We start from the raw sequence: 23,614 nt of genomic DNA, 5'->3' as shown, positions 1-23,614 counted from the left end.
CACTAGCTGCAGCTGCAGCCCCCACACCCACACCCACACCCACACCCACACCCACACCCACACCCACACCCACACCCACACCCACACCCACACCCACACCGTAGGACTTGCATAAGGCAGTGAGTTGAACTCCTCTCCCCTGGACTCAGCTCCAAGAAAGGGAGCTGCAGTTCCTGCACTTACTATGTTTTTGGATACAGTCTGGTACAGCCTTAATGACCAGCACATTGAGTGATGGTGCCTTTCACCAATCAGATGCTGGGCGCTGCTTCCCCCATCCACGAGAGGGGCAGTTAATGTCACCAGATAAAGAAAGTTTGATGGCACACTTCTCACCTTGTTGCGGTGGACCAGTTGAAAACAACTTTCCTCAGATATGCAAAACCAGTCAGACCGGTGTTCACCATTCTCAAGTTTTGCTAGTTTCAGGGTCATGTAAACTTTGAGTGGTGGGGCTGTGATTATCTCTTTTCATGGCTTGTTCCACTGTGAGGTTGTCCTTGGAAAGAAAAATTGTTGAAACATTGTCTTGAAAACAAATAGTTTTTGATGTTTGTGATGATACCTACCACATGCCTTGCCATTGTTGGAAGACAGCAGGTGCATGTTTCTGCTGGTTTTCACCTATTATAGAATGTGGTCAGTCTTTTTTCTCACCCTCCTTTGCTGTAATGATTTCCATTTCAGATCTTTGATCAAGGATATGACGTAGGTGAATTTCTGTGAATGAATCGTGCAGTATGTCTTTAATTGCTTCAATCTTATATCTCTTGCCATTATGAAGATCCCACTAACCACTTACATTACACTAGGTTTGACTGAACAAGTAATTAATAGGTTATAATTTTTTTGCAATACCAAATTCTTCCATGTTCGTATTTTCAGAAGAGGAGGTATTTTTGATTTATTTACGGGACCTGAGTGTCGCTGTCAAGGCCAATATGTATTGCCCATCCCTATTTGCTCTCATGAAGCTGTTTAAAGTTACTTTCTTGAGCTATTCAAGTCCATCCACAGCACTCTTGAGGAGTTCCAGGATTTTGAGTGTGTGACATTGAAAGAGTCAGGACGGTGAGCGGCAGAAAGGGGAGCTTGCAGGTGGTGGTGTTCCTATACATCTGTAGTCTTATCCTTCTAGAAGGTAGAGGGTATGAGTTTGGAAGCAATTGTCAGGAGAGTCTTGGTGAGTTATTGCAGTGCACTTTGTAATAGTACACATTGCTGCAACTGTGATGCTGAAGGAGATGCACATTGAATGTGGTACCAAGCAAGCAGGCTGCTTTCAAAACAAAAAATGCTGGAAATCACAGCGGGTCAGGCAGCATGGGTGGAGAGAGAGCAATCTAACGTTTTGAATCTGTCAGACGTATGGTGTGGAGGGAAGAACATTAATGCAATGATGTGGGGGTGGAGTGCTTTGGGAGAAAGGATGCTGATAGTGGTGCACTGCTCTGTATGGCAGTGAACTACTGCTTGAGTGTTGTTGGAACTACACCTCTCCTGAAAACTGAAGAGTACTCCATCACCCTCCTGACTTGCGTCTTGTTGGTGGACAGTTTTTGGGAGACTGGAAGTGCAGAAATCGTTGCGGGATTCCCATCATCTGACCTGCACCAGTAGCCACAGTAGCTATTTGATTGGTATTTGTATGATGGATAAAACATCAACACAGGCTCATTGCAAAACTTCCTGCTTTTCCGTCTTGTCATCGCGATGTAATATTCCAATAGCTTGCTCACCGAGCGCCTCTATTACTGCCACTTTCTATTTTGATCGTTCACTTAGTTCTGTTGTGATTGTTTCAATTTAACAATGATTTGCATTTCCATAATTGTATTCTTCTATGTGGAAAGTTTGTATTTTTTTGTTAAAACCGTACAAATATTAAAATACTTTTATAAATAAAAGGAAGATTTCCTTGTGGATGGTATTTCCAGCAATTGGCAATGAATCGAGTCTTTCTTCACAGTTTGCAATGCGCAATACAAAATAAAACGTTATTAAAAGACGCTAAAATAAAACGAGGTCTGCAGCTTTAAAAAGTGCTGCACAATTGTAAGTCTGAATGCGTTGCAGGCTTAAAAATGGTTTGTTTGGGTGAAATAATTTGCAAAGCACAGTGTACCAATCAGTACTACCGGAGGCAGTTAGCGTGTGGAAACTGCTTAGGGGGAGGTTTTCAGTTTTAAATGTGCATGTGCCCCGGAAGTATTCTGTTCAGTCTCTTCCACGTGTGACTGTCTTATAGTTTGGAGCTTGAAGAGGAGCTGTTTGGGGAACATGCTGCTGTTGGCTGGATAACTTTCCTCCCCATTCAGCCGCAGACCTCACTCTGAGACCCTGCTTCAGGGTCGCTGCCACGATGGAGGACCTGGAGTTTCAGTTCTCTTCTCTTGCACTGATCGCCAAGTTAAACGACAAGAGCGGCAGCGAGTTGAATAAATACTTGACCAAGCAGGTGAGTGACGAAGTGAGTGAATCCGACCTTGGCCCCAGGGCTAGTGCCTTATGTGATAGACTTTGGGAACGGGCATAGGACCTTCATCTATTCCCTCGCTCCTAGCTTCTCTTAACCTTTCAGTTTTTTCACAGTCAACACCTTCAGAAACAACTGCACCTCCCAGTCGCGAAGCATTTCCACTCCCCCTCCCATTCTTTAGATGGCATGTCCATCATGGGCCTCCTGCAGTGCCACAATGATGCCACCCGAAGTTTGCAGGAACAGCAACTCATATTCCGCTTGGGAACCCTGCAGCCCAATGGTATCAATGTGGACTTCACCAGCTTCAAAATCTCCCCTTCCCCCACCGCATCCCAAAACCAGCCCAGTTCATCCCCTCCCCCCACTGCATCACACAACCAGCCCAGCTCATCCCCTCCCCCCCACTGCATCCCAAAACCAGTCCAGCCTGTCTCTGCCTCCCTAACCTGTTCTTCCTCTCACCCATCCCTTTCTCCCACCCCAAGCTGCACCTCCATCTCCTACCTACTAACCTCATCCCACCTCCTTGACCTGTCTGTCTTCCCTGGACTGATCTATCCCCTCCCTACCTCCCCACCTATACTCTCCTCTCCACCTATCTTCTTTTCTCTCCATCTTCGGTCTGTCTCTCCCTATTTATTCCAGAACCCTCACCCCATCCCCCTCTCTGATGAAGGGTCTAGGCCCGAAACGTCAGCTTTTGTGCTCCTGAGATGCTGCTTGGCCTACTGTGTTCTTCCAGCTTCACACTTTATTACCTTCAGAAATCTGGTAAGAGTTCAGTCAGATCATGTTGCAATAGGTCGATTGCAGTTGATTTTAATATTTAGAAAAATGGTTTCCAAATGAACTGTCACAATGAAGAAAGCAGTGCTGTGTCTTGACCACTTTGCTGCAATTTATTTGAACACTACAGGAGGCATACCAAAGTTGTTACTCAGATTGGGTTATTGGCCTTGTCCAGTAATTTTAGTCATTTAACCTGTGATGTTGTCTCCAGAGTCAGGATTCCTGCTTAATGTCTGAGTTGAGTTCTGTTTTTATTATGCCAGTGCTTCCTGCTGATGCCCGAATTCTGTGAAAATTACATGACTATTTAGCTTTTTATGGCAGCCTTCACATTACAAGGCATTTAAAGCAATCCAAGAGTACTGAATAATCAGGATAAAACTGAGGAGTATACAAAATTAGTAATAATCACTGGAGAAAAAATAGTCAGGAAACTATTAGGTTTCAAGGCCAGTAGGATCCTTGCATTTGACAAGTTGTACCTTAAGATGTTAAAAGAAGGAGCTACAGAGATGGTAATAGACACATTGGCAGTAGTCTTCCAAGAATCCTTGGCATCTGAAAAAAGTCCCAGAGGATTAGAAAACTGTCATTGTAACACCTTCATTTGGAATGGAAGAAGACAAATTGGTAGCTAAAGTTTAATTAGCTTAATGCCTATTATTGGAGAAATGTGAGATTCAGTTATAAAGAATGTAATAGCACAACACTTAGATTTGCATAATATAATCAAGCAGCATGAAAAGTGAAGTAAATGATCCCAGACAAATTAGTTCAAATATGTAGAGGAGGTAACAAGCAGGATAGATAAAAAGGAATCAGTGGATGTGTTTGGGTTTCCAAAATGCATTTGATAATATACTAAACAAGGTTACTCTACAGGATAAGAAGCTATACTGTTGGAAGTAGTATGTTAATATAGTTAGTAGATGTTAGAAGCCAGAATGTAGAGGCGCTGGTGTTGGACTGGGGTCAACAAAATCAGAAATCACACAACACTAGGTAATTGTCCAATAGGTTTATTTGAAATCACAAGTCTTTGGAGCACTGCTCCTTTGTCAGGTAAAGTGGAGGGAGTTCTTCCCTTTTTCAGAATGGCAACCTGCAACTAATGAGATAACACAAGGATTAGTCCTGAGGCCGCAATTATGCTTGTATATTAATTACTTCAATAAGGGGTGTGAATGTACTATCACCTAATCTGCAGATAATACAAAAGTAGGTGAAAAGACAAGTGATGAAGATGACACTGTCTATATAGGGATACAGACAGGTTAAGTGAGTGGGCAAAACCTGGCAAATAAAATGTGTTGTGGTAAAAATGAGGTTATGCTATTTGGTGCAATGATGAATTGGGGAGAGGAGGTGTTGTCTGTGTAGAGATGACAAACTTCAAGGTCAAGCTTGCTCTGTGATACTTTATTAAACACATTTTCTTCAACCTCTTGGGTGCTGATTAAATGGCTAGAATGCAGAGTTATGTCAGCACTGCTGGTTCTGGCAGTGCTAGCTCATGGAGGTCTACCTGCTTACCATGTCCCATTCTTCTCGCATACCATCCCTGAAGCTATAGTATACCCAGCTGTGTTTCAAACGTAGATGGATGCCATTGGTGCTCTGTAGACAATGGCTAATTACATGAAGGATCTCTAATTCCCCTACTGTTGTATCTAGTCTTGGTACTTTCCCCATGGCAGGTGTTTGGAAGAATGCTGAGAAGAATGGAAAATGATATTTAGTCTGGTATTGCTGTGTTGAAGAATGAGATTTGATGGAAGTGGAGTTTCAACCATTCATGATATCTTGGTACCAGTTGGTCTAGAGGAAAGGCATAGAACAGGCATCACTATCACTTGGAGGAGACTGCTGCCAATGTTAAATTTGTTTCCTTTCCTGATACCTGGGGGTTGAAGGGCAATTAGTATGGTTTTGTCATTAAGGTATATTATATATCAACTTCGTGGGCCATTGAAGGCATGGAGGCCATTTGTAAACAAAAAAATTTAGTCAAATTCTTGGCCTGATCTCTCATCATTCAGATTTGAAATCTGCAATAACAATTCTGTAAATTTGTAAGACCATAAAATAGAATCCATTATCCGTAGGTTATTAGAAATTTAAAGGGTATAAAACAGATTCACCAGGATAAGGAAGTACAAATTTATCTTTCAGATATGAAGAAGGGTTTAAAAATTGTGGCAGTCTTGTAAGCTTTATTGTTTTAACATGACGATATAGTCAAAGCTTAACATTCTGACAGAAGAGAAGCAATAGTTTGGAATTCATAAATGATGGGTCATGGGGGTAATATTTGGAATAGAGAACAAGATAAGCTTGTTTTAGAAGCAGTGGCATTCACTTGCAGGGTTGTAAGCCGAGGCAAAAAATGTATTCGAGGTATGTTGAATAGGTGGATGATCTGTTCAAAATTACCATCAACAAAAGTGTTGCTGATCAATATGGTAGGTGATATTTAAATCTACATGTGATTGTGTTTTCTTTCTCCATCAATCCAGATTTGGAACGAGCAGGATCGGCAGTGTATCCTTGGCATCTTAGCTCAACTTCTGCTGGATAAAGATTGCACGCTGCTAATTGGGCGCCACCTCAGGCCGTTGCTATTGGACCTTCTTGAGCGCAATGTCCGGACAATTAAAGGAGCCACATTCAACCACGATTTGCATGAGAGGCTGTGTGTGGCAATGAGCAAGCTTGTTGATGTCAGCCCTGATGTCATTTCGTAAGTTGTACACATTGGAACTTGAGAACACTTGATGTTTGGGTTGTTGTTGGATAGAACTGAATCATGCATTTTCTTAGCATGTAAATAGCTGTATTGTAGCAAAAAGAATTTGAGGCAGATAGTCTTTGCTCAATGAACAATTAACTCCTTTTCTCAAAATTTCCCTTTAATTTTGAACCCTGGATTGAAACGACTTGGTTAGAATGAAGTGAGCGCAAAGAAGAACGATTGGTCAGTAATGAACCAACAAATGTAGGGTTTGCTTGTACCCATAATGATTTGGGTTTTGAAAGATTAATACTTTATGATTTGGGTTTCACTATCAAAAGGCCAGATTTATTACCCTTCCCTAAATGCCCATGAGAAGTTGGTGGTGTGCCATCCTGAACTGCTGCAAGCATATAACATTAAAGAAGCAAGCTCCATAAACAGCCTCCATTCCCATTGATGGTGACACCTGGCACATCAGTATAAAAGACAAGGTGAAGCATTTTCTTCCATCTTAGATGACCCACCTAGGTTATCCCCGGAGTTGCCTACCTTTGCAGAAGCCAGTTTTCAGGCAATTCAGTTGACTTACGTGAAATCAAGAGGCAACTGAGTCACACTGACTATACTGAAGGCTGTTGACCATTACAACAAGCCTGCTGTGAGGGTGAAGATGTGGTCCAAACTACCTGTGGTTTCTCATTAATCTGGCATCTACCTGACAATAAGTACAAGCGTCGGAGTATAAGTATTTATGGAGAAAAAGGACAATGCTAAATCAACCAAATACACTTCATCGGCAAGAATGGATGCCTTAATTGACAGCACTATCAAGTGCCACCTACTCAGCAATAGTCTGCTTGCTGGTATTCGCTCTTTTTGGGGGGAGGGGTGGGGGTGGGGAATGGGAAATGGTGCGAAACTCCCATGATTGATGGCATGCATAGCAGAAAGGGAGGAAGGTTATAATTGTTGAATGCCAACTGAACTGCATGAATTCAGCCCCCAGCAATATCATCGGCATTGCCAGGAGATAATGCTGACCTTCCTTGTTTATGGACTGTAGGGTTGACATGATGCAAAAGTTTGACTTTGCAGGAGCTAGATTTCTAAGCATTGTTTTGGTGGTTCAAGAGTGACTCATTGGTGGAAATATTTAGGGGCATTTCAGAGAATGCAGGGCTATTTTATTCCCCTGTAATAGTAGATTGGTAATTCTTGTTGATAACTCCTTTATTCTGTTTTCTATCTTGAAGGTTTGCATTGAGATACTTTAACGATTCTCCACCAGTATTCCAGAGGCTGTTTTTGGAGAGTTCAGATTCCAGTGCAGTCCGATATGGACGGAAACGCATGAAACTCCGAGACCTCCTGAGTGCAGCATATAGACTTTTGAAGGAAAACTGGATAATGTTCAGTAAATTATGGGATTGGAGTGTATGCATTCCTTTGCTGAGAAGCCATGATACATTGGTCCGCTGGTATGTATGTTGATACATGTGACAATAATAAATAAAACACTTTATAATAGCTAACTACGGATATTAAACCCTTGTGATTATAAATTATCAAACTGTTTGGATTACTAAATAAAATGTGTGTGCACTCAGGCAAAATATCCTAGCCCTGTTATTTTTTTAAAGCTACTATTGTTTGTTATATGTACTTTGTAAAATTCAACTTAGCTGCATTAAAATCCTGGTTAAATTAACCAGTTTGCATTGACTATCCAAACAATTGGAAACTAAGCCCACTTCAGGAAATGTAAGAACTTTTCAGTCATGTACATTGTAAAGAATTTCAGAGAGCAAGTTGGCCTTTCACATGAGAAACGATCTCTGCGTATGTACAAGAGACATAAAGCAAAATATATTCCTAGAAATAGACAAGACCACTTGCCTGAATTGATTTGTTGAACTTCTCTGAGATGAGTCAGTCGCTTTTTGCTATTAGGGCATGTTAAAGAACTCTGAGAAGTCAATCACTTGACTTGTTCACATGGACTTACACATCTATGTTTGCGGTTTAAATTTAAACTATGATAACTGGATGCATATCCGTAGGCTGGCTCCAATAGATGTTTAATGAAATTCCCGATGGCGCAACGTGCGCCCCACTTCCTGAGTTTAACGCCAATTGTCAATCTGACTCGTCTGATGTAAGGAAGTGGAAAATTGTGAAGTTCACGCAACCGTGCAAATACTTTCTGACACAAGTGCTTGAATGTGAACGTGGTTTACATTCCAAAAACAAAACATGTGTTAGCTACTCTAATTATATCTCTGCTGTATCCTTTTTAATGCCTTTTAACCTCTGAAATTTTTTTTAGTTGATTTGAATCTATTTTGTACTTAGGATTTTAAATTGCACAATTGTTGAGCTTTGTATCTGGAGTGAAAGGAGGACTGTACCTTATGTCTGCAGAACTATTTTGTTTTGTCACCAAGTGATAAACCTTATTCCTGTCTGGTGCCTGTGGCATTTGTCTTCTGGAATACTGTACTTAAACCATATTTCTTTTCTTTCAGGTACACCGCTAGGTGTCTTGCTGTTGTAACAAACATGAATGATGAACAAAAGAACCATTTCTTCCAGAAAATTCTCACTGCAGAAGAACTGACAACTTTTAGACTCCAGTAAGTTTCTCTCATCAATGTTAAGTTGGCTAAACTGAAGGACACATTCTTAGTTGTGTGTCAGTCAGTGGTGTATTTAATTATCGTAATCCAAAAATATATGTAATGAAATTAGTTATTCAGTGGCCAAGAACCAACTGGAAGCAGAATGACAATAGCTTGTATGTAATGCAGATCCATGTAAGATGCATGTTCCACAAATCAGATGTAAAAACAAGCCTGAAGGCAGATCATAAAGTGTGAAGCTGGATGAACACAGCAAGCCAAGCAGCATCTCAGGAGCACAAAAGCTGACGTTTCGGGCCTAGACCCTTCATCAGAGACCCTCTCTGATGAAGGGTCTCGGCCCGAAACGTCAGCTTTTGTGCTCCTGAGATGCTGCCTGGTCTGCTGTGTTCATCCAGCCTCACACTTTGTTATCTTGGATTCTCCAGCATCTGCAGTTCCCATTATCTCTGAAGGTAGATCATACTTGTATTAATTTTGAAACAATTTGTAAATCCTTACTGGTCTTCCGGAAGTGTCCTTCTAAGAAGCTTTTTGATGTGTAAGTTGAAAAAAAATTACTTGAAAGGTTTTTACTTTTTGTTTTGAACTTGATGAGTCATTGACTTTTTTTTTCCTGTCCATATCAGAAAGTAGCCGCGCTGTGTTGTTTGTACCACCAGTTTTGGCCTAATAATTTTTGTGGTCCTGTTAATTCAGACTTCTCTGACTTTTAGCCGTGCGCTTTACAAAGCTCTGTGTTCAACCAAAGACTGTTTTGTCTCCTATGGTTTGTGCTGAAGTTATTATGCAGTCACAGGAGTACAAGCTGGTAATAATTGGTGCTACCAATTTATATTAATGAACACAGGAGGCTTGATTATTAGCCTGTTCACTTGAAGAACAGATCTTTAAATTTTTGACTATCTAACAAATTTGAGCAACAGGTGAAGCTTACTGATTTACATTGCAACTATGCTGAGCAACACAAGAGATAGCACCCCACTCATGGAAACTATCTTGACAAAAAAAAAGTTCTGCTTGTCTCAGTGACGTGGTATGTGAATTTCTGTGTGTGAGATACCAGTTACTTACACTGTATAGCCTGACAACTAGCTATAACACCTTCCTTCTGGCGTTTGCAACAGAGAGAGTACTGACTGTACTCAAACCAGTCTCTGCTTGCAAAACCCACAACACAACATCCAATGTTTGATATGGTTCTGCTATTAGACTGCAAATGCTGAATTAAATGCTGAATAATATCAGCTAAGAATTATGCCAACAGTCATCTTGGGTCAGATTCACAACAGCATTCATTTGCTCTTGCAAGAAACAACATGCTCATGTGCCAGTCCCTGCATTCTACAGGAAAAAGTGGTATGCCCAAGCAATTTCCTATTCTGAACTAAAAGGCCTGTCTGCTGGTAGTTCTGATATGTTCAATGTGGCAATGTCTCAGCAAATTAGAGTTGTCTTGCCAAGCAATCAGCACTCTTTCTTGTTTGTGTAGTAAAATTTGTTGCGTCCCTTTAATCTAGGTATCCTTGTTTCTGTCTTGATGAGTGCAAATCCAAAAACTGTTTTGCAGCGTTTCTTTCTTTTTGCCAGCCATTATCCAGTTTTGTACCACTGGGTGAATACTCTTAACAATTTCACTTCCGCCATTTATTTGAAATTTGTATAATAAATGATTTTTGTTGGGCAGCCTTGATGCAATTGCTTATTCATTGCAAAACCAAGCCATACTGGTAGATGGAAGGAGACAATTGTCCATTTTAACAGCCTATGATTAATGAAAGATGTGGTCTTATTGAGGCTTATAGCTAATGTGGAGTGACAGTAGCTTCTCTGTCATATGTAGTGGGAGAACAAAATGTAGTTAGTAGCTTATTCTGTGCAGTGTGTTTAATCTGATTTTCTGAGCATAGAATATTAAGATAAAAATAATCCTGAAGGTGTTTCTGCCAAAGGATGATAGATGAATTTGTGACATGCATTCAATGTAAATATGGTTCAAGTATTTGCAGGGTCATTGCAATATAGAATACGATTCCAATTTAGAACAACTTCATTTTTATTTTAGCGATTTAATACTCATACTGATCTGAAGCTTGGATTTGTGATCTGCAGTTAACTACCTTGAAATAAAAATGTATTTTACTTCGTAGATTGTCGGAAGAAGCCCTGTGTCTCAATGTGGAGAAGGCTTTGATACTGGCAAGTTCGAAGACTGCACTGTGGCAAAAAACCAAACAATTAAAATATACACAAGGGCACATAATGTCTGCAGATTTATCTGAGAATGTTGTGGCTGTATGCGGAGTAGTGTTACCGCGAAAACAACTCATTCATCAAGACCAGGTTGCATGTTTATTTTAAAATGGTATATTTCAAAATGGTTTTGATATCTTACATGATGCTGATGTACACAGAACAACGGTTAATATTATCAGCGGGGCACTGAGCTCATCTTCATGTTATTAAATTTACTTTTTTTTTCTGTAGACTTGGTGATTCCAGTAGCCACTGTTTGTGTTCATTCAGGATTTCAAAGACAGCTTTCTTGGTCAATAGCCAAATGTAGTACTGACATGTGCTAGCAGTGTCCAGTGATCCTTCATTCATTTTTGCTTCTCCTTTTTTTTGGTTTGCTGTATTCTCTCATCTTTTAAATCTAACTTTGAATATTTGTTTATTTTAGAATGACATTGCACATTTGTCAATTTAATCACAGAAACAGGTCATTCAGCCCAACCAGTTTATACTCTGCCTGAACTTGCTCCTATTTTGCCTTGCTAAATCAAACATCGTAGCTGTCTGTATGCTTTTTACTTCATACTTAACTAGCTTTTCCTTTTAAATGTATCGATACTATTTGCCTCAGTCGCTCCTGCTCTGACTTCCACATCTCACCACTTGGCTTAAGCAGTTTCTTCTGAACTCCCTATTCTACAAAGAGAGTTGCATTTTTGGCAGTTTTTTTAATAGTTGTTAGTTTTTTGAGTGATCCTTAATGAATCTCAGTTCATTTTAGTTGCAGAAGATCTGTCATTTGCATTTTCTAACTGTCCTAGACTTGAAGATTAAAGGGGCAAGTGATCCTGAAACTTTGCCTCTTTCCCATGACTATTTAATTACCCATTACTGCCATTTCAGTATATCAGTTCTGTCTTGTTCTACGTGGTCATCTTCAAGATTTTCATTCTTTCATTTGATGCGAGCATTGTTGGTAAGTCCAGCACTCGTTGCCCATCCATACTGCTGAGCTGTTCCTCAAGCTGAGAACCATGATGCAAATAGGGAGGCAATGGCCCAGTGGAACTGTCACTTGACTGTTAATCCAGAGACCTGCGTAATGTTCTGGGGACCCAGGTTCAGCCATGGCAGAAGCAGAAATTTGAATTCAAAAAAGGAAATCTGTAATTAAGAATCTAACCATTACCATGAATCCATTAATTATTGTTGGAAAAACCTATCTGGTTCACTAATATTCTTTAGGGATGGAAACAACCATCCTTACGTGGTCTGGCCTACATGTGACTCCAGACCCAAAGCAATGTGGTTGATTCTTAACTGCCCTCTGGGCAATTAGGGATGGGCAATAATGCTGCCTAGCCAGCAACACCCTCTTGCCATTAATAAAGAAAAATGCAATTAGAAATATTTTCTGCAAACAAGCTCACACTTATGAGATTCCACACTGCTCAGGTATTGTCCATCATGGGCTACATTTAACTGTCAAACTATATAAATAAGATGAGCGCCGTCTAAAGCCAAACTATACACTGTACAGCTCATTTTTGTATGCCACTAGTCTCCCATTGTCACATTAAACTTCAGTTCTGTACTGCACAGAATTTTATAGCTTGTCATGCAGAAACTAATTAAAAAATGTAAATTTTATTTGTAACTCTATTTAGTCCTGCAAACTACTAATCCACACTTTGAGCTTAATTGTGGCCTGCTTATTGAGGAAGTTAAATATACATTTATGTAAATTGACATTTTTGTAGAACGAGGTAATTTTAATATTCATGAAAGATATCAAAATGTCTTCTGTGGCAATGACGTTTGAGTCTGGACTTTGTAAAATAATGCTTTCTAATTTTGAGCTTAGACCATTGTTGATACAGCAACCCCATGTCTACTGGTAAACTCTGACTAATTTGTAACTAAATCATTGTTTTTGCAAAGCTGTTGTTTGTGATTTATTTTTGTTTTCCCCTTCTTAGTTCATTGGTCAGCCTCTTGTGTTAGTAGCCTCCACCTACAATTATCTGCAGAGCTTGGCTATGGCAGTTGCATCCCAGAATGCTGTACTGTTGGAAGGACCAATTGGCTGTGGTAAAACAACTTTAGTGGAATATTTAGCAGCGCTCACGGGTCGACAGAAGCCACCTGATTTCCTCAAAGTACAACTTGGAGACCAGACTGATAGCAAGGTAAGATTTCAATGAAAAGAGGGTAGCAGTGGATTTTGTTTCTGCTCCCTGGGCTTTCATTGACGCCATCCTTTTCACCCCATTTTTTTTTTTTTCTTGGCTGAAATGAGCAACCCATTTTATAGGAATTCGCATGTTCAATTATATCTTGCAACATAGTTCAATGCCTTAGTATTGTTTCAACTTCTTTTTTTCAATTTAAATGGAATTATGTTCCTAGCTAAGAGCAAGTAGTCCTTAATGGCTACAACAGTTCTCAGCAACTGGGATTAGGAATTCCAGTAATACTGCAGATTATTCCCTTTATCCCATGGCATGTTGCTTGCTACCTTTGCCCTTACGTTGCAAAACAACTATGCAATTGGCAGAAATAACTGACTTCTTCCCATCTACTGAGAATCAGAATCTCTTGTTGCCTCCCTCCAGATAGTGCCACAAAGTTGCACTTGAACTTTTCTTCCCAAATGTGTATGTCACTGTGTGTTTTCCCCTCTGTGATCCAAACCTAATGAGCTAACTTTTCGGAGAGGCGGGGAAGTTACATATTTGAAGAATCATGAATTGCTTAAATTCTGAATTGCAGTTGTGTTTGTATGTTTTAGATGTTGCTGGGAATGTATCGCTGTGCAGACGTTCCAGGGGAGTTTGTTTGGCAGCCGGGATCGTTGACTCAAGCAGTAACCAATGGCTATTGGCTCCTCTTAGAGGACATTGATCATGCACCTTTAGATGTGGTATGCAGCCTCTTGAAGCATTTAGTGTGGAGCTGGAGGAACACAGCAGATCAGGCAGCAATAGAAGAGCAGGAGAGCCAATGTTTCGGGATTCATCATGATGTGCTTTGAAAGGCGTAAACCCGCAACATTGACTTTCCTGCTGCTGTACTGCTGCTTGACCTGCTGTGTTCCTCCAGCTACACACTGTTTTGACTCTGACTGCAGCATCTGCAGTTCTTGCTATCTCCTTGAAGCATCTAACATGGTTTAACACAAATGTAAAGTTTTGACAAATATAAGTTCGTCCAGTTCATGGTGTGCAATGCAAGCCCATGGTGCCCATGTTATTTACTGTACAATTAAAGGCACTTGGGTTCACAATGGACTTCATTGACCTGAAATCTTTCATTAAAAGGAGTGTTGAATTATTCCAGTCATGGACGTTCTTTATGACTCGAACAAATCCTGGCATATGTGCAATAATTACCCAGTGAATTTAAACTTGAGGTTTATATTGGCTTTATCCTGTTCCAGTTACTGTTAATTTCCCAATGACACGGGGCTCAGGCAGCCAGAACTACAACGTTGCTATAAATGTTTACAGATTCGTTTGTAATTTTGCTAGCAAGTGTGAAACAAGTTGAGGAACACAACTCAAAATAGATTGCTCTTCACGTCATGCCCTTATCAACTGAGGGTTGTTAATCATGATTTCTGGCATGATCTCACTGAGTTGTGGAGGCAGGCACTAGAGCTTTGTGGACGGTACGGGGACTATACCTACACTGGCAGCATTATTCTCCACCACACTCTCTCCAACTGAGTTAATTGGCCTCCAATTATTGAGTTTGCTTTTTGTGCAGAATCATTGTGAGGCCTTTGTCTCATTTTGGGTTAGTTAAACGTGGGTATTTCTAGGCTTCCCAGAGCATTTGAACTACCTCATGGCTGTGACCTGGATAGTTTGGGGCCCAAAGCTTAAATCAAGCTTTTTCTAAATCAGTTATTATTTTTGATATGATTTTTATTTTCAACTTGAATTTAACATAACAAGTACAACATATTGGTACAAGTTTCTCTCACAGCTTGCCAAAATTCGCAGGTAATTTATTGGAAGTTGATTGACCTTTGCATTCAATCACTGAAGAATGGATGAATTGTTAAAGCTGACAGATGAATACCTAACTTCAGATACCATTTAGTTGCATATTTGCGTGGATATTTTAGTTTTCTTCAGCCTTTAAACTGTTGTAATGCCTTTTACATTGCAGATATCAGTGCTGATACCTCTCCTGGAAACCGGTGAACTCCTGATCCCTGGTCATGGCGATTGCATTAAGGCAGCACCTGGATTCCAGTTTTTTGCCACTCGGAGGTTGGTCACCTCATTTGAAATTATCTTAATTGTTGGGGATGTGTAGTTTATTAGCAATTTTAAAAAAAGGGGTGAAAGAATAAAATAAAATATAATGGAAATATTTTCAGAGATAATGGGAACTGCAGATGCTGGAGAATTCCAAGATAATAAAATGTGAGGCTGGATGAACACAGCAGGCCAAGCAGCATCTCAGGAGCACAAAAGCTGACGTTTCGGGCCTAGACCCTTCTTCAGAGAAATATTTTCAACTAGTTGAAATTTCTGGTTCACTGCCAAGCTCCATTGACTTGATTGAATTGGGAGGAAACAGAAGTAAATTGCTGTGATTTATCATTGAAGAGAAATTGCCTTTTGAAAGGATATTTCATCACAGAAATTAAATTAGTGCTAGATGCTGTTTTTCTTCCTTCAGCTGAAAGTCATTGAGTTTATATGTAACCTTTTCTTAATAGATTATTCAGCAGCAGTGTTGGTTGGTATAGACAACAAAGCAGCCATGCAACTTTGCTTGATAAGCTCTGGACCAAAATCCAATTGGACAGCATGAACAAGGCAGAGCTAAAGGACGTGAGTATGTCTTAGATTAATAAGATGCTTACTGCTGTGGTTCTATAAATAATGCACTTCTCTTAACTTGAACACTCACTACCCTACAAAAAGCAGCCATACCCTTAATCTGTTATTGACACCAAAATTGTTGGAGTAATTCTCAAAATTTCGGTGTACTTCTTTTAAGTTCTGTTATGCCATGTGTGGTTGAAATTCCATCACTAGCTTCCTTCTGAAAATGAATCACTTCATACTTCCTACTAAACTTCAGTCAATGTTTACTCATTCTGATAACGTCATCTTCTGGAATCTTCGCACAAATTTACTCGCTTATACAATTTTGCTTGTTTCCTAAAGCCTGACATTGTCTCCAGTACATTGATACCTTGCTTTCTGTACCCGAAACTATACAAATAAATTCAAGAAAACAGGAGTGGACCCTGTATAGACTAACTGTGACCTTTTTTCTCCAGTTAGAGATATTACTAATAATTTCAAATCTTTGTTCCAATTGAGATGTGCAGTTTTTATCCAAACCTGCCAGCTTAATACAGTTAGCTCATTGTTGCCTCAACTTTCTTTTTCTTTAACTTGAGTACATTCAATGCTGAAGCTCATATAAAAATATAAAGACCCTTTTCTGTCACGATAAGGGTTCATCAAGTTTTAAGGGAGAGTCAGGACTAACAATGCTGACAACCCATGAGCAGGTACTTTAAAATACAAGCTCACGAAAGGAAGTGAGGAAAGTGATAAAAGAAATCTTCACAAATGTTGTGAAACTAGACAAAGTTCAGAAAAGATTTACAAAGATGTTGGAGGGTAGGAACTATAAGGAAAGGCTGAATAGGCTGGAGCTATTTTCCTTGAGCGTTGTCAGTTGAGAGGTGACCTTATAGAGGTTTATAAAATTATGAGGGGCATGGATAGGGTAAAAAGACAAGCTCTCTTCCTTGGGATGGGGGTGTCAAAAACTAGAGGGCAAAGGCTTAAGGTGAGAGGGGACAGATTTAAAAAGGACTTAAGGGGCAGTGTTTTCATTCAGAGGATTGTGCGTGTGTGGAATAAACTGCCAGAAGAAGTAGTGGAGGCTGGTACAATGACAACGTGTAAAAGGCATCCGGATGGGTATTTGAATAGGAACAGTTTAGAGGGATATGGGCCAAGTGCTGGCAAATAAGACGAAATTTGTTTAGGATATCTGGTTGGTATGGACGAGTTGGACCAAATGGTCTCTTTCCATACTGTACATATCTCTGATGCTATGACTCTTAAAAGTAGGCCCGAGCACACCTGTAGAGACTTCAGGACAAGATGTAATATATCTTTCCCTATTTGTTGTGTTGTGTGTTTTTCTGATTGCTATTTAGTTGTTTCCGATGTTAAATCTGTTGAAGTATATTGTCCTGGGCTAGATTCTGTTTTCATCAGAGAAGACATCTGGATATCAGACAAATTTCGGTGAAGTAATTTGAATTGTACCATTGATTTATGGCAAAGCTAAAGATCACCAGATATCTTCATTGCAGAAGGGAATAAATGGAAGCAAAGCGCATGTTTTGAAGAATGTTTGCTTGAATATCGTACTCTTTCACTGTTTATAATTTGAAACTTGTTTTCAGGTTTTACTAAATCGGTATCCAAGTCTAGAAATCGTAATAGATCGGCTTTTGGAAATTTATTGCCAACTGACTGGCACGAAACATCAAGGGCCACAGGTCACCATGGATGGAAATCATGAAAACAAACAACCTCCTGTCGAAACAAAACCTGATGATAAAGATTTGTGCCTTGAGGGAAGAGGATTATCTTTAAGGTTTGCAACACTTGTTTTCATTTGTGACTTGTGTTCTATTCTGATAGTGTATGTCGATTGCAGCAACATTGAAGAGTGAGCTTTTGTTGTAAAGGTGGAAATTTCAATCATTCTGTTTTATCCCTTCCTTTAATTTCCTTGACTGAGACTCCTGACTCCTGGCTCATCAATTACTGGAAGGGGTATCAGTGAGCTTGGATGGAAGGTTGCAATGCAGAGTGAGCTAGTGTGGTGACCCTCAGGTTAAAGGAACCACCAGTTGTCTTTCTGACGGTTCTTGCATGTCTATGGCAATTTTATTTTTACGGTTATGATCTGGAATGCGCAGCCTTAAAGTTTGGTGGAGACAGATTCAATTGAGGCACTCACAATGGCATTGGATGATTTGAGTAACAACAATGTGCAGGATTATTGGGAAAAGCCTGGAAATTGGCAGTAAGCCGAAAAGCTAATGAGCCATTGCAGACACAGTGAGCTGAATGGTCACTTCCTCCACCATTGTAATTCTGAGAGAACTGTGAACATTGTTCCTTTTTTCTTTTCAACTTTTCTATCCAGTCCAGTTTTGAAACATAACCATTTGTTTAGACAATGCAGTCCAGAGCCCAGGCCATCATTTAAAATACAGTGTGTCTTGTTTCCCCTTGATATCAATGAATCATGAAATAAAAGTACCCAAATATAAAACATAACTGCAGAAATTAAGACTGCATCTGATCATTGTGCCATGTATAATGATGACAACTGATGATAATACTGGACAAAACTGATTCCATGTGAAAACTGGAGAAATCTTTTAAGTTTATTCCTCTGTAGTTTGGTTACAGTGGTGGTCAGACACTGAACACAATCACATAAAACTGCTAATGTTCTTTTTAACAAAGGAATAGGAAACCATTTTTATATGAAGGGAGGGGAAAAAATGCTTAAGACAAATTTGAAAGATCTTAACACAAACAGTAAAATCAAGGCTTGGTTCTTTTCCCAACAATACCCTTTAAAGATATTCAACTCCATTGAAGACTCCCTCATGTCTTGACTCTTTGCTTTCTTAGCTGATGAGGTTGCAGGTGATTCCTTTTCATTATTATTTCTCCCTAAGACACGAAGTTACAGAATAAGTCATTGATTCTTTCCACTAAATCTGAAGAGAAACTCAGGCTCTTTTCCAGCCCTTCTGCTTGGACTGCTGGAAACCTAAAGAATAGTTTCCATTGTGAGAAGCTTTCAAACTAATTGCCTTTCTGCTGATATGACACTTCTGAACTGAAACTTGAAAAAAGACTTAAGAGAGCTCTGTTCTACAGAATGACAGCAAAAATCAGTTTTCCTGTACTTTAGCATCCAGATTCCAAAATGATATTACATTATTTTAATCACTCTATATATACCTTTACACTGAGCAACAAAGCCTAAATACTTTTGAATGATTGTAGGGGTAGGGTTTGTGTTACGACAGACTTTGTCTAACATAACCTAATATATCAGTCAAAGTAAGTCTCCAGCTCAATCTGTATGGTCAATAGTGATGTTTATGACAACAATAGATCATTAGTTTAGTGCATACTCTACCATTTTACATTAAATTCTTTTGCTTTTATTTCCTGCTTTAGAGATTTGTTGAAATGGTGTGAACGGATCGTTGATCATTTTGATTGCACTTCCTCTTCTACTGCTCTCCACATCTTTCAGGAGGTAAGGGGAGGGTGAATTTTTAACTGTCGGTACTGTGAAAGATAGAGCTAGATTTTTTTTACATGATATAACCTGGACCAGGGTCTACTATGTGTTACTGTCTGTTCTGATGAAAGACATCAGCTTGAAACATTAACTGATGTAACCTGACCTCCCTAATTATTTAAACTGCTTTTGTTTTTATTTCTTATTTCCAGCAACCGCTTTTTTTTGTATTTTTTTTAATTTACCTCCACTTCTGTTTGAATCTACACAAAACATTTGTTTGACTCCTAGATTTTGCAGTTACTTGACATTTTCCATGAATTATCATAATTTGAAGGAACTACTCACTGATTTTTTTTTGGGGGGTGGTGTTAGGTGAAATATGTGTTCTTATATCAGTGAAATGTAACCCATGACCTTCCCAAAACCAAGACCACATCTATCTAGAAGGACAAAAGCAGCAGATACATAGCTTCATCACCACCTGCAAGCTTCCCTCTAAACCGCTCATGACCTTGACTTGGAAATATATTGCCAATTCTTCCGTGTCATTGGATTAAAATCTTGGAATCCCCCACCAATAGCATTGTTGGCCTATTTTACAGCATAACAAGGGCAACTAGGGATGGCCAATAAGTACTGGCCAGCTATGAAAACTCGTGTCCCACGAGTGACTATGTACATGAGCTTAATACTGATGATCACAAAATAATGAATAATACATGTGTTATGCCTGCCCAACTATCTGTAATAGATTGGGACAACTTAGAATTTTCAACTTTGAAATAATGTGTTGGAAATTGAGAATGGTTATCTGAATGTGAAACCTAAATTAGGCTATTACTTTAAAATGAAATTGCAAGGGGGGGTTAAAAGAAACACATACTAATTAGTAACTTCTAAATTTAGAACTAATTTTTCTCACCAAAATGTGCACTGAATTCCAGTTGGTGCAATGGACACAAAAGGCATGTGGTCTTTTATTAAGAGGTTGAATGAGAAAATGGGAATGGGTGGCTCTCTGAGGATGAATCAATGTGCTGAATAATGCACGTTATTTCTTATTATTTTGTCTCTTCTGTGTGTTTTTAAAGTAAATCTACTACATAGGGTTCTGCAAATTTTTTGGTGATTTCATAGCAATATGTTAACTGTTTCTGCCAATTTGTTTGGAAACATGAAGCTATTTGGGCTTAAAGTATTGACAGTGTATAGTGACTGTAGAAGGACATATTTTGAAACATTCCTGAGTACTTATCATGACTTGTTTTACAGGCGCTGGATTGTTTTACAGCCATGATGTCCAAACGGGGGAGCAGGAAGAAAATGGCAGAAATAATTGGAAGCAAGCTAAACATTTCAAAAGAAAAAGTATGGATTCCTTTTGTGCAGGGTTTCTTTATCCTTAATAATGTCATGTATAGGATTAACGGGGAATGACGTTTCTTTATAACCCATGTTTTTCCCCTTAATTTCAGAGAGATGCATCCTCATTTCACTCACTGGCAAAACTACAGGATTGTTACAGAGCAGAATTAGCCCCTTTTGACCTGTAACGTCTGCACTAGTTCTGCAAATGAGCAATTAATTTTGTTCCATGTGTATTGTAACAACAACAATCTGAAACAGTGGAATGTGTTAGTGACAGGATATTTTGACCATAGCTGTACACAATATTCCAAATGTGCCCTAACTAAAGTGCTACATAACCGCAATATAACTTGCCAATTTTCATACCCTATGCCCCGATTGATGAAGGCAAGTATGCCACAGGCCTCTTTTGACCACGTTTATCCACTTGTAATGCCACTTACAGAGAATTGTGGACCTGTACACCTCGGACCCTCTATGTTGACGCTACTAAGGGTTCTGCCACTTACTGCATGCTTACCTCTCACATTAGATCTTACAGAATGCATGACTTAGCGTTTGTCTGGATTAAACTCCATCTGCCATTTCTCCACCCAATTCTCAGCCTGTTTTTATCCTGCTGCATCTCCTGGCAATCCTCCTCACTATCTGCAGCTCTCTCAATCTTTGTGTCATCTGCAAACTTACATATCAGACCACATACATTTTCCTACAAATCATTTTCATATACATGCCAAACAGCAGAGGTCCCAGCACTGATCAGACATCTCCAGTCAGAAAAACAGCCTTCCACTGTTACGCTGTGTCATCTATGACCAAGGCAGTTCTGTATCTATCTTACCAGGTCAGCCTGTCATGAGGGATCTTGTCAAAGGCCTTGCTAAAGTCTGTGTAGACAACATCTTCTGCCTTGCCCTCATCAATCATCTTTGTGATTTCCTTAAAAAAATGCAGCCAAATTTGTGAGGCGCGACCATCTCTCCATCATTTGTATCATAATATCTATTGCTAATAAATCCATATTTATTCCAAACGTGAGTAAATCCTGTCCCTAAGAATCGTTGAATCCTTAGAGTGTGGAACCAATCCATTTGGCTCATCAAGTGCATACCCACTGCCTGCAGAGCATCCCTCCCTGACCCACCCCTGTAACCCTGTCTCCCATGGCACAGCCTTGGATGCTACGGGTAATTTCGCATGGCTAAACGACCTAAACTGCATATCTTTGGACTGTGAGAGAAAAATGGAGCACTTGGAGGAAACCCACGCAGGCATTGGGAGAATCTGAAATTCCGCAAGGACAGTCACCCGCAGGTGGAATCGAACCCTGGTCCCAGGTGTTTGGTTAGCACAGCTGCCTCACCTGTGCCATGCTAAGTATCTTCTCCAATAATTTCCCTACTGTTGACATAAGGCTTGCCATCCTGTAATTTTCTGGATTATTCCTGTTGCCCTCCTCAAATAAAGGAACAACATAGGCTATTCTCCAGTCAGTTGTGACCTTCCCTGTGACTAAAGAGGATACAAAGATTTCATGAAAGGCTCCAGCAATTTCCTCACCTGCCTCCTTCAGTATTCTGGGCTAGATCTGTTCAGGACCTGGGAACTTGCACACCTTAATGCTTTTCAAACTATCCGATGCCTTCTATATATTGACAAGAGTAGAATATCAACATACCTCTTCCGAGACTCACCATCCACTATGTTCTTCTCCTTTGTGGACACTGATGTAAAGTATTTGTTAAAGCCCTCACCTCCTTCCTCCACTTGCATGGTCCAGTAAATTCCCTCCTTTATTCTATGAGTGGACCTACCTTTTCCCTAGCTATCCCCTTGCTCCTTCGGTATGCATACAGTGCTTTGGGATTTTCCTTAATCCTGCTTGCTGAAGACATTACATGGTCTGTTTTAGCCCTCCCAATTCCTTGACTGAGTTCTTTCCTGTTGTCTTTGTATTCTTTGAAGGCTGTTTGTGGCTTCAGTTTCCTCAACCTTACATATACCTCCTTTTTCTTTTCCACTAAACTTACAATTTCTCATCATCCAAGGCTCCCAAATCTTATCAACCTTTTCTTTCACAGGATCATATCGGTCCTGAGCTCTAATCAATTGGTCTTCAAAACATTACTATGCCAGATGTTGATTTACCCTCCAGCAGCCACCCCTGGTCTACATTCTCCTAGTTCCTGGCTAAAAATGTCATAGTTAGCCTTTTCCCCAGTTTAGTACTTTCACCCAAGGACTGCTCTTAATCTTATGGATAAGTAACTTAAAACTTGCAGACTTATGGTGAGTGTTCCCAAAATACTGCCCCGCCTGAAAATTCCATCACCTGGCTGGGCTCATGCCCCAATACCAAATCTATTACGGCTTTCCCTCGTTGGGTTATTGTTTCAATAAACCATCCCAGTCTATATCAGGCAAGTTAAAACCACTCAACACAACAACCCTATTGCTTTCACATTTTTTTTCCACAATCTGTTCCTCTATCATCCACTGGCTTTTGGCAGGCCTGTAGTGCAACCCCATCAAACTGATTGCACCTTTCCTGTTCCTGAACTCTATACATATGGCCTTTCTTGATGAGCTTTCCAGGCATCCTCCCTCAGTACATCTCCCCTATCAGTAATGCAATTCACATCTCTCTCAATCTCCGTTTAAGTATCTAAATCCCATAATGTTAAGCTAGCAGTTTTTTTTCCTCTCACTCAACCAAGTCTTTGTAATACCCACAACATTATAGCGCTTGGTTAATATGTTTATCTTAAGTACATCTGCCTTCCTTGTCGTAGGTATCACTTTTAAAACAAATAGACATCAGAATGACAGGCCTGCTGTGCTCAGTAACCTCACTCTGTCTGTTAAAAACCAAAAGAACTGCAGAAGCTGTAAATCAGGAACAAAAACAGAAGCTGCTGGAAAAGCTCTGCAAATCTGGCAGCATCTGAAGAGAAAATCACAAAACATTTATACTTTTGGGTTCATTGACTCTTCCTGAGGTTCTGGGGAAGGGTCACTGGACCTGAAATGTTAACT

At 39.8% G+C, this 23,614-nt stretch overlaps 1 protein-coding gene across 1 annotated transcript in view; it reads left to right on the top strand.

Moving 5' to 3' along the window:
• Positions 1 to 2,253: 2,253 nt before the first annotated feature.
• mdn1 (midasin AAA ATPase 1) overlaps positions 2,254 to 23,614 on the top strand; it is a 174,473-nt gene continuing 153,112 nt past the window's right edge. The window contains exons 1-12 of the mRNA XM_048530338.2: positions 2,254 to 2,458; positions 5,788 to 6,011; positions 7,259 to 7,483; positions 8,531 to 8,638; positions 10,795 to 10,987; positions 12,859 to 13,068; positions 13,671 to 13,802; positions 15,056 to 15,159; positions 15,615 to 15,729; positions 17,334 to 17,527; positions 19,141 to 19,222; positions 20,483 to 20,578. Coding sequence (XP_048386295.2) covers positions 2,363 to 2,458; positions 5,788 to 6,011; positions 7,259 to 7,483; positions 8,531 to 8,638; positions 10,795 to 10,987; positions 12,859 to 13,068; positions 13,671 to 13,802; positions 15,056 to 15,159; positions 15,615 to 15,729; positions 17,334 to 17,527; positions 19,141 to 19,222; positions 20,483 to 20,578 — 1,779 coding nt within the window. The 5' untranslated portion in view covers positions 2,254 to 2,362. The remainder of the gene's footprint in view (positions 2,459 to 5,787; positions 6,012 to 7,258; positions 7,484 to 8,530; positions 8,639 to 10,794; positions 10,988 to 12,858; positions 13,069 to 13,670; positions 13,803 to 15,055; positions 15,160 to 15,614; positions 15,730 to 17,333; positions 17,528 to 19,140; positions 19,223 to 20,482; positions 20,579 to 23,614) is intronic.

This window comes from Stegostoma tigrinum, chromosome 4 (genome assembly GCF_030684315.1).
Source record: "Stegostoma tigrinum isolate sSteTig4 chromosome 4, sSteTig4.hap1, whole genome shotgun sequence".
Taxonomy (NCBI): Eukaryota; Metazoa; Chordata; class Chondrichthyes; order Orectolobiformes; family Stegostomatidae; genus Stegostoma; species Stegostoma tigrinum.
The sequence above is the reverse complement of the archived record's forward strand: the minus strand, read 5'-3'. Positions and strand labels throughout refer to the sequence as shown.